General features: G+C 38.6%; 1 protein-coding gene across 1 annotated transcript in view; it reads left to right on the plus strand.

Moving 5' to 3' along the window:
* SYN2 (synapsin II) overlaps positions 1–11664 on the plus strand; it is a 196166-nt gene extending 184502 nt beyond the window's left edge. The window contains exons 12-13 of the mRNA XM_080386165.1: positions 2287–2596; positions 5178–11664. Coding sequence (XP_080242291.1) covers positions 2287–2596; positions 5178–5313 — 446 coding nt within the window. The 3' untranslated portion in view covers positions 5314–11664. The remainder of the gene's footprint in view (positions 1–2286; positions 2597–5177) is intronic.
* Positions 11665–11737: the final 73 nt, after the last annotated feature.

Below are 11737 nucleotides of genomic sequence, written 5' to 3' on the forward strand. Positions count from 1 at the left end.
TGTTTAAAGGGAAAACAGTCTTATGTTCTACTTCTGTTTTCCCCACAAACACTGGAAAAAATTATCAGTGAGACTCATCATTCTTCGTGTTTCTTTTATTTGTACAAGCTGGCTGGTAAGATGAGAATTAAGGTATGCATTATTAGCTATTTAAATGTTTGTGGTAAGTGCTACTGTTTACTACCTATCAGTAAATTACATGAATATTTTGCTTTAGTGATCAGCATTTGTCTGGGTCAGTGATCATTCCGACGATGGCATTGGCTATTTTGTTCTATATTAAGAAAATCCCACTCTAGAATCAGGTTCACAAATCCTTACCTCCAGACACCATACACGCGGATAAACCATACTGCCCTGGAGAGAAGAAATGAATCTGATGATTGATTTTATTTAAAGCAGTTGGTATTTTTTTGCATGTAGTAGTACAAGTATTCACAAGTGCTTCTCACATGACATTTGTGAGTTGTGTGTGCAAAGAAGAGATGGGTGTTTCAGATAGGATTTCAGCTTGTTGACTGTAAAGGATTTACAAGGGCACGCACTATTACTACATACCACAGACAAGAAGCAAGCCAAAATGTCTCTCTGCATGTAAGCATGCTTAGGTGCAATATTGTGGGTAACAGGGAACAGATGTTTTACAGTGTAGGCTTAATGTTCAGTTTTGTTGAGTTATTTTTGGTAAAAGTTTCTTTCATGATTGTTGCCTTTTGTACAACCCAGCTGCAAGAAAGTGAGCAAATGCTGGACGTGTGACAGCAGTATATCTTTTATGTGAAATATCTTGTACAGCTTAATGTGCAATAAAAGAAAGTTATATCTGTCTTCAGTGTAAAGTTTCTGGCATTCAAGCCTGTATGTACAAGTGGGGGAAAGAAACCTTTCTGTTTTTCAATATTGAGTGAAAGGAGACTAATAAGAAAAGGATCCTTATTAAGATGTTGCAAGACCATGTTATCACCTTCAAATATTTCCTACAAAAGCGGTTCAAATTAATAAACAATGAAGGCACATTCCTTAACATACAGTACGTGCTATTTATCTTTCCACACCACAACACGCTGCTACAACTGTATTAAAACTTACTGAAGCATTAGCACATGCTGTTCTCAGACACATACCCTGGAATCTCATATAGTGAGTGGAAGGCTGATTATAATAGCTGTTTTAAAAAAAAGTAATCGTGTATTACATCAGTACTTCAGATGTGAAGGTTTTCTTTTAGAGACCTGAAGAGATTAAGTCTCTTACTTGCACTCATTATCTATGTAAGACTAAAAATTCCCAAATGTTCAGAACATCTAGATCAGTTGTCTTCTATAATATTTACTGTTCAGCAAAGCTCTTACTCTGACTGAAATATTCTACAAACAAATCGCTCAGAATTTCATCCTGTCCTTTCTTCCCCTTAACTCATATATCCCGTGGGCCTTGTCACATGCAAGAATAAACATTCAGTTGTAACAACTATCAGCCCAGAAAACCACATGCAGACATCTGATACGAGATAAAAGTCGCATGCCTACTGATACCTGACACAGCGCTATTTCAGGCAGAAAGCAGAAAAAACCAACCCTGTATGATGATTTAGCATCTTTCAGCCATGGATTTCACAACTTAAGTCTCTACTACACATTGTAGTTTCACACTTTGTGCAGTAATTTGCCAGTGTATGTCCTTCTCAGTGGAAAGTTCTCTTTGGTAAAGAATTAGTAGTGACTTTTCTTGTGTTCCTTGTAATGTTCTTGACATATTTCACTAAGGGGTTAAATAAATTATCAAAAAACTTTAAAATAGCCAGGGAATTTCAGTATAAAGTTGTTTTACTGCTATAAGAGTGAATCTAAGAGGAATATTACAGAAATAATTTTAAGACTTTGGAGGAACAAAGCTGCACTAACTACACAGAAACTAGTAGCTGTACTGCTGAAATAGATGTTACTAGTATATTCAGTTATCTCGCAGCCTGTCCTTGACTGGGCCAGAGTTATACTGGGTGTAATTCCATTGAGTTGATTTGAAGTCAGTACTGCTACTGCTGGGATAAATTTGGTGGTACTTAGCAGTTTTAAGGGTGAATAACAGGGGCTCCAAGCAAGTTACTAAGGTACCAGCTGTGATTAACAGTAGTGACTACCTGAAACTGCAGTCCATATTAATAGAATTTTGCCTCAAAAGTAGAATTAATCACATTCAAGGATTATTTTAAAGTGTTGGATATGAAATCTAGTAAGAATTCTTTGATACTATAACATTATGAAGTTTTTCTTGTACTGAACCTAGGGGGCCCAGTGCAACCCCAAGGAATGCAATCACAAAGCCAGGAGCCATTGCAGCCACAGCGCATGTACCCCCCTGGGCAGTCAGCAAAGCCCTCAACTTCCCAGCCACAGCGTCCACCTGGACCTACAACCCAGCAGCCACGGCCCCAGGCTCAAGGTCCTTCCAGCACCAGATTATCAAAGGAAGCGGAGCCCCAGCCCCAGCCCCAGCCTGCTCCACCGCCTGCTCGCCAGCCCGCTCCACCGCCCGCGCCGCAGCCCGCGCCGCAGCCTGCTCCACAACAGAAGCCTCAGTCTCATCCACAGCTCAAGTAAGATTTGCTTTATCCATTTTTTTCTCCCCTCCTAAGACAGGTTTTGGTGTTGTAACTGTAATCTGGGAGTTGGTCTAATATTCAGAAAAAAAATGTACATATATGCCCAAGTCTAAAATGAGGTTAAAACATTTCAAAAAGCGTACTCGCTGTTGATGATTAATAAGACAGCGTCATTAGTTATATCCTAAGCACTACACAAAACTCTTTAATAGTAGTGCAGTTTCTGCCCCAACAAGGTCTGAAAACTCATCATCATCTTTCTCCTGTTTGTTTTCTCCTTTTCATGTTCCTGACTCACAGTCCGGGTGCGCTGTGAGCCTGCACAGAAAAGAGGAAGTCTTATCTATTGAAACTTTTGACCTTGCGGTCACTCAGACAACAGCTGCCCCTTGCAAAAGGCCCATCTCAGGAGCGGTCCAGATGGGCACGCTGGCGAGGGGCTGCCAGGCTGTGTCTGTGGTCGCGCTTCGCTCGTGGTTGTGTGCTGCTGCGGACTGCACAGCACCCGCAATTCACACGGGCCCTTTCCAGGGAAGCCTGCAGGATGTGCACAGAACACTGTAGTTACCTCGCTACTGGAAGATTCCATGGTGCACAGCATGATGTTGCTGTAGCGAGCCAGCTGTGCGCTGCAGGAAAGCCTGTGGCAAGGATCTGTGGCTGTATCCCCTCTCGCAGCCCAGACCCTGCCAACAGAATCCATGGGGAAGGGATTAGCCAGGATTTGCTGGTTTTCAGCCCAGCGATCCTGACACACACTACTGCCGCTACAGTCACAGACACATTTCTTCTTACTTTGGCAAGTACAAAGACTGGCGTTAGTCTTTGTTTTACCCACGTGACACAGATCCCCTTTTCCCAGCCACTCGCATGGTAATACTGGTGTGCACCAGTTCCGGGTCGTCACCTGAGCACACTTCAGTGGAAAAGATGTGTTAGGGGACGGTATGCGAAGGTGACAGTATTTTCATTGCCTTCCTAGGAGAGTGTATTTCTGTTTTCTGTTTTAGAATAATAAAACTTAAATTAATTCATCCATTATTTAAGTATAATATAAGTTTATACTTATTATATGTATTACACTTTAATATAAGAGAGCAGGGAGGTTGATTTTCTTAAGCAAGATGGAAGCTAGATAATCCTTTGAAATGTAACTTGTGAACGTCTGACATTTAAGAACCATACCACATGCTGTTTGCCAGCTTTCTCCCTCTCCTTTAGTTCCTTGTTCAATTCTAGATTCTTTTTTCTGTTCTTCAAATGGAAGAGAATAGTCTCTATTTAAAATAAAATAAAATAAAAAAGGAAAAATTAAAGGTTTTAAGATGCAAGCCACAATAGGAGTAGTTTTTCTAACTTTCAAGCAGCAGTTTTAGGTCCGCACCAAGACTCAGATCTCCTGCCTGTAGGATTAACTCTATCTATTTGCATGTGTATGCTTTGTATTCACCCACATGCTGTTGCCTAACCTGTATGTACATGTTATTAATCTGTGAATAAATATTTAATTAGGCTACTTATTGTGTTACTAATCAAGTCAAGTGCTGCTTCCCACCCTCCCTCTTTCAGTGAGTACAAACAAACATTTATCAGTCTATTCTCATTAGCACAACTATAATTTATGAAAAACCTAAAATGCCTGTAGCACTGTTTGCTGTACATTATTAGTTTAGAGGTGGCGAAGCTGCAAACCATGAAGAGTACAAGACAATCTGAATAAGAAAAGTTTTGCAGTTTTACTATAGCCAAAATTGAAATCCTATTGTACTGAGATCAGTTAACTAGTTTTACTAATGCATGGATATCTTTGTAAAAAGGTTATAAATCATTCATGCTTTCCACTTAAATTCAAGCCTACTTTCCAAATATTATTTTATCTGACAAGTCATGAGTTAAAGTTTTAAACTTCAGATATTTTTCTTCTTGTGTGTTGTTTTACTTATGCTTACAGAAGTTTAGACCATAGTTACACGATAGCATTAAAAACGAAGCAGCATTCCTAGACTTCCCTGCTTATAGAGAAGAAAAATTATATCTGATTTGGGTATTTTTTTAAAGTTATAAAGTGTCATTAAGCCTCCATTAAGGACCAAATATCTGAGAGAGAGCATGCACATTACAACTTCAGGATTAATTCTTCAAACTCTAGCCAATATACCTAATTTTTCTTTGTGCGTAACTGTTTGCAGCCTTAATGAACACAATTGTTAATCATCCTGTGTTGGGTAGTTATTTGGATTTAGCAGGGAGGCCCACTTTTTCCTCAAGTTCTAATTTACATCATCCAATTTACCGGAATACAATGTTTCAGATCTGTAAAAAAAGCAGGGTATTCTCTAAAGAAAAGATTATCTTCTCAGAGGAAAGGATAGAAGGAATGTGTTTCATTGCAGCGGCTCTGTATGCTGCATCTAACTATATTGCTTGTGCTGAATGTCCATTTTGTTCACATGCAAACTGCCTACATCTCGTGGGAATTTATCCTTTTCTTGTCATTTATACAACTTGTATGTAGATGGAAGCCGGTAGAAAATACGACCATACAAAACATGTTGCATTTTTTTTTGTCTTGCAGCAAGTCGCAGTCTTTGACAAATGCCTTCAGTTTCACAGAATCGTCCTTCTTCCGATCATCTGTGAATGAAGATGAAGCAAAAGCCGAAACCATTCGAAACTTGAGGAAATCCTTTGCTAGTCTTTTTTCTGATTAGCCAGCTTCATCTAAACGCACCTAGCATATAGTCTAAAAACTACGTGAATGTTACATAGGTTTTGTTTTCCCTGTGACAGTACCCTTCTCTACTGTGCTAACTGTTGTATCAAGCAATATGTTAAACTTAAAAGAAAAAAAAAAAAAAAAGAGAGAGAGAAGAAGGACTTTGATGAGATACCATTCAGGAATATGTATAAAAATCTATAAAGAAGGAAGGGTTCTATTACTAACACAGAATGCAGAATTCTAAGGTCCTTATCCATTGTAATATTGTGGCCTTACTGTGACTGAACTATATACTCCTATTTGAGACTCCTTTGTAGAATTGTGTTAATAAAGCATTGAGTAATGGGTTTCTCCTTGCTTTACCCATTTCCAATGCATTGCAATGCATGTGTATTTTGTGTGTAAATGTTTTGTACTGCAAAAGTATAGTCTTGACTTGTTCTTGCCTCCCAAACTTAGGAGGCAATTCACACTGACATTCTTGTCAAGCCACAGAAATAATGTGAGAAATTGAAGCAGTTTCTTCCTCCTTATACAATCTTCCCATCAGCTGGTTGTAGACTTCTGATGTATTTCTGAGAGCTATCAGTACACTAACTTAATGTCATAAATAGAGTGTATATGTACTACTGTATCTCCATATGTCTATTTAAATTTATTTCCAAATTGTAACCATAATGGGGTTTAGTTGCAAAGAATATGCATGATGTTACCCTTATTTTTGTGAACACCTTCTAATAAATGTAAAGTCCCATGCCTGATTTAAAAAAATGTCTTCTACAAAGCTTGTTTTGACATCAATATATATTGTCTATTTTGACTGAAATCAAAAGGGTATCTTTATGGTTATAAAATATTTGGACACAAAACACAAATGGAAGTAAATAAACTATCACAAATCATTCCCTTTTTGAATCATAAAAAATTTATAAATTTTAGGAATCACATTTACATTTTCTAAGAAATTACGTGTTTTAAAAATATTTCTCTAATTTGAGAAACACTTGATCCCAGACTTTAGGGTAATAGCAGCATATTTTTTTTTAATTATATAAACCAAACTGAAGTTCACTAGTTCATTAGTAATCTAGACTATCCACTTCCAAATGATTATCATGTCATTCTGCCTATAATGAATTACATGCAGCAGTATTCCTTGCCAGGAAACAGTGCTAACAGGGGAATCAAGAAAAAATAACTGTAATATTAGCATGTCTGAGGGAGAAAATGAGCAACACAACGTTAACTTAGAAACCCGATGGGATTTGTAATGGGTTTGTAGAGACATATCCATTTGCCTTAGAAATTTTACCTCTTGTAGATCTGCTGGTTTATGAAGTCTGGGTAAATCACAATCACCGTTTGATGACATCAGTCCTTTCAGCAGTTTTGGATTCCTTTGGGTGAAGAGCCTGGCTTGGGCCAGGAGCTTGGCAATAAAATATGGAAACTTTAATCTCCAGTGATGTCAGAATGTAGTGCGTACATTAGCATCGGATAGCTCTCTGTTTGTCAACACAGTCGAAGCTGATGATCTTAGCACACATATTTCCTGAAAAGCAGGCATGTCCAAATCACTCACAGCAACACAACTGACAGCCTTTTTGGATGGACAATAAGGACTGACTCAGCAGCAGGGTTGAACAATCGTGCCTTGAACAAGGCTTCTCTCCAGGTCGAGACCTGGTTGGAGCAGCCCGGGCTGGTGGAAGGTGGCCCTGCCCGTGGTGGGGGGGTGGAATTAGGTGATCTTTAAGGTCCCTTGCAACCCAAACCAGCCTATGAATCTATGAAGACTGAAATAAATTGATGGGTAAGTTTGCGCTGCAACGTTACAAATCTTAAATAGATAGTCCTGCCTTCTATAAGGTGGGAACTCAGCCCCTGTGCTGGGCCTGTAGCCCTCAGCCCGCAGAGAAGCCCCTGACTGAAGGAATGACAATTCTTTTTCAGGAGTATTCTGTGTACAGAGGCCTGTGGTTCAGACAACGAATTCTGTGGCAAAACAGAATGCTTTGACTCTCAGTCGTTTTCGTTAGTTCATAAATATCAGCTATACTTTGATTTTTTTACGTTCTGTCCCCCTCCTGCCCCCCACTGGGGTGGAACACCCTTCTTCACCGGCCTGCAATAACAACCTTGAGCGCTTACCAAGCCTTTCATGTCTGAGAAGCACTTTACTTTTAGATTAGAAAGATTAATCAAAGTTGCTAACGCAAATTAATTACTGCTACAGAGAAAGCATAGTAATTATGCATAGTTTGGCATGGTTCATGATTAGTACATGCCTAGTTTCAGCAATATTTAGCACAATATGAATTACAGGTAGTTCATTAGTCCAGGCCCCAGATTTCGACTTGAGGCAAAGTTTCTTGCTCGTATAAAATTCCCTCCCACCTCTTCCTGGGAGAAAACGGGTTTCACTACAGTCTTTGTTTTACCATCTGGTACAAAAAAAAAAAAAAAAAAAAAAAAAAAAAGAAAAGAAAAAAGAGAGCAAGATGATGCAATCAAATCTGCATGGTGTATCCTCCCACACAATGTACATAACACATTGCCTCTCCACAATGCCAAAACTTCTTTATACCTCCGAGCGTGCTAAAGCGCGTCGCGCGCAAGCTGATGCATGCTTATGATCCTCATGCAGTGTTTCATGGTTAAGACATTTTTGAGCAATCTATAACCCATCTCCAAACTACTAATCAGAAAAAATGAGGTTTTTTAAAAAGTCTATTCAAACATTGATTGTCCTTTTGTCTTCCTTCATTAAATGGCTTGTGCTTGGAATTCCCATGCAAGCTCTAAATACCCAGTTACCCAATACAATGCTATCTACCGTTGCTTGAATGGTAACACAGACCTAATTAGTGTCTGTGATTGTTCATCTTTATGAACATTTGCCTAGGAACATAAGGTCTGTACTTCATTTCCACCTTTTCCATGCAGACGCAGCTTACGATGCGTTTCTATGCATGACACTTCATCTCTTTTTTTTTTTTTTTGTCTTTCATTTATAAGCCAGGATAATATCCAATCTACAAGAGCTACTAATCAAGTTTAGTCTTCAGATTGAGATGGAGCGATTTTCTGGCCATTAGGCCCAAAGCCAATTCAAAACACTGAAGCAGATTTCAAGAGATTGTAATTATGGACAAGGTGACTAATGTAGCTTTGAAAGAACCACTAAGTCTCCAGTAAAAATTAGTCAAAATAGTGCTAAGGTACTTTGTAAATATTGTGTGTACTTTGTATACTTCCTACTCCACAAGAACCAAGCCACTTTTCTGAGCCAATGTTGTCTCAATGAACAGCTCACACACAATAAAGCTCCTATTTACAAAATTTAAAAAAGTTAGGGCTTATTGTCTGTGCGTTGACATGGCTCTTGCCAGTATTCGGTTGAACACTACAAACAGATTTCCCAGCCAGCTGTCCATCAACAGCAGCTTCCAGTGAGGTGGAGGAGGATGCAGGTGGCTGAATAAGTCCAACACAGTTAGCGCCGCTTGTAGATCTCCTATCGCAATGCCTATCTCGATGACCAAGACAGCCGCACGGGGTTGGCAGGTACGATACAGGATCTGTGGGAGACCCGGGCTGTACCGAAATGTCAGTTGGAGGCTAGGCAGGATGTACAAAGGTGACCTAAAATGGTTGCCAGTGTTTGGGACTGAGTTTCCTTTTCTGTCTGGACACTCGGCTATCTTATCCTCTGTAACCATTCTGGCATGGAGTGAGAGGCACCTTAAGTGAGCTCTGCCTTCTTCCCCTGGCAAAATAAAGCTGTTCCGCAAGACGGTGCTGCTAACAAAGAAGCATTTGCAAATTTTGATCGCTAGTAGAGTTTATTTCTCCATACCAAAAAAACCTAGCAGTGATTATTGATTTAAGAAAGATCACCTAAACTGTCACATATGCCAGCACAAATGAATTTAAGCTCTGAATGACAATACATGTCTCCAAAATGGAAATTATTTTTATTAGACATACATTTCTAAACAAGCAAATTTTTTTTCTATTTTTTTAAGATGTTTTTAACATCTCATATTAGAAGTTTCAAAATAGGTACCTAAAATCAGTAAATAGTTTACCAAGTGCATATTCAATCATGCAAATAAGCAGCCAAATTTGCAAAATCCTGTTTTCCTCATTCCCTCTAATTTTTCCTCATTTTCTAAAGAAGAATATTGCACATCAAGATGATGGTTTACATTGTTTCATGAAACATTGATTTGGTCATCTGTAGATTCTTGCAGCTCAAAAATTAATACAAGAAAGAATGCAAATAAAATTTAACTTTTTTAGAAAGAGAAAGAATTCAGATAATGTCTAGAGTATCAAGCACGTTCTTGAAAGTTAAAATAAGCCAAGAAAAACAACAGAAAGACTATTCCCTGTTTCTCTTTAAATAGGCCAGGAGTAAAAGAGATGAGTGAGTTTCTCTTTCCCCAGATTATGTTACAAAGAATTAGAAAGAGGATCAATTAAAAAAAAAAAAAAAAAAAAAAAAAAAAAAGGAAAAAGGCAGACTTTGTATTTTTTACTAGAACTAGAACTGGAGTTTTGTCTTCTGCCAGCAGCAACATTGCTCAGAACTTCCAAGGGTAGATGTGGTGTTTAAAAACCAATCCACATTATTTGACATTTAAGTTTCCCAGTACAAGCTACAAGTTATAGAGGAGAAGGTACCTGAATTTATGGCTAAATCTTTGTTCTTCAAAAGTGATGGATGGTAACAGGGTAACAGCCACCAGGTAAAATGTAAGCTAACCCAACAAGACTGAGAATGGATTAATTGGGAGCTTAACTCTTTACATATGGGTTTTGTTAGCATTTTTCTCTCCTCCTAACCATTTCTATTTTACTCCAATGTGCCTGGTTTTCTGACCGATCCCAATCAGTCAAATTACATATTAAGGATTTATAAGCTCTGAGGAATAGCTGATATTTTTGTTTAAAGGCAAGATTTTGAATTATTATTGCCTTGCACTGATCTATGCTTCCTAATACCATGAAGATAACTGGAGTAAGTCGTAAGAAATGAAAGCTGACTGTTCGTGTTCTTCTCTTGCTTTCCCTAAGTAAGAATGAATTTTTGGTAAAAGATTATGTAGATTTTAAAAGCACTTAGACAGGCAATACAAAAGAACTTTTATCTATCCAGATGAGTAACAAAAAGGAAGAAGTAGTGCATGTGGGCTGGTACTTACCTGATTTTAATTTGGGAGCTACTTCTCAAAAGTCTGTTGCAAGTGTTTGAGTGACAAGAACTTTTAAGAGGTGATCTAGTATAGGGACTTAAAACTATACAGCTAGATCTGCTCCATCAAATACAGAGTTACTGCACTACTGCAGAAACACTAGACAGTACTTTAGATGTATGAAACTAAAATTAAAAAGCGCTGTGCTTCATTAGCATGCCATCTGAAGTGTGGGTTTGATTTTACTGTAACTCAGAACAGTGAAAATGATCACCCAAAGAGTTAACATGGACCACAGATGTTAGATTTTTAGTAATTCTGCTGTTAAGGAAAAGCAGGAGGAACTGATGCTTCTTTTCCCTTACCCCTCAGGTATTTCACATACAATTCTGCCATTTAAGTCTCCTGAAATCTTGTTTGTGGGAACTAGAGCTACTGAGGAAATATTTTTCAGAAAATCAGAAAAAGATGTCGATGTGAAGGAAGAATATATTTATTTCGTTTGTGCCCACTTTAATAAAACATAAGGATCTCACAGATTCACTCAGAATATGCCTCCTCCCCTCAGGTTAGGGGGTTTAATATAAAGAAGAGGGGGCAAAGCATCCTTTTGCTGAGCACGGATTGCCATACGCTAACACCTCACTTGCCAAGTGTGCTCTAACTGGAGATCTACTGTACAGATCTCTCCAACTGATGATTATGTAAATCTTCCAGATGGGCCCTTTAAACAGTAGATTACTATCCTGACTATACCTATCATCACTGAATACTTCATAGTTTTGGCTGGGTTCAAGCTAAACTCCTGTACTCTCTACTTTTTGCACATTTTTCTTTCTCTGCAACCTGCATTAACAGTAGTGTCATGACCATAGATGTACCTTTAGGCGCGTTTTCCCCACATACACCTTTTTTTCTGCTGCCATGCATAGCCCGAGACCAGACACTCCACTGGCCTTGTGCAGTAAGAAACATGGTGTGCTGCTAAAAGAGACTACCACTAGAACTTAGTGCACAAACAAATTCTGCTGCCAAGGTGCCATATCAGCTCGCCGTCTGTGTACAATTTGTCTCGCACAATAGATCTACCAAACAGCTGCAAGTGCCAGATTTTCTAGCTTAAAAAAAAAAAAAAAAGGAAATGCTCCTTTCCTCCCCTCTCCTCCTGGGGAAATGGAAATTAGTCACTCCCTATGCACTAGCTGAACCAGGCCT

Source organism: Falco punctatus, assembly GCF_963210335.1.
Source record: "Falco punctatus genome assembly, chromosome: 4".
Lineage (NCBI taxonomy): Eukaryota > Metazoa > Chordata > Aves > Falconiformes > Falconidae > Falco > Falco punctatus.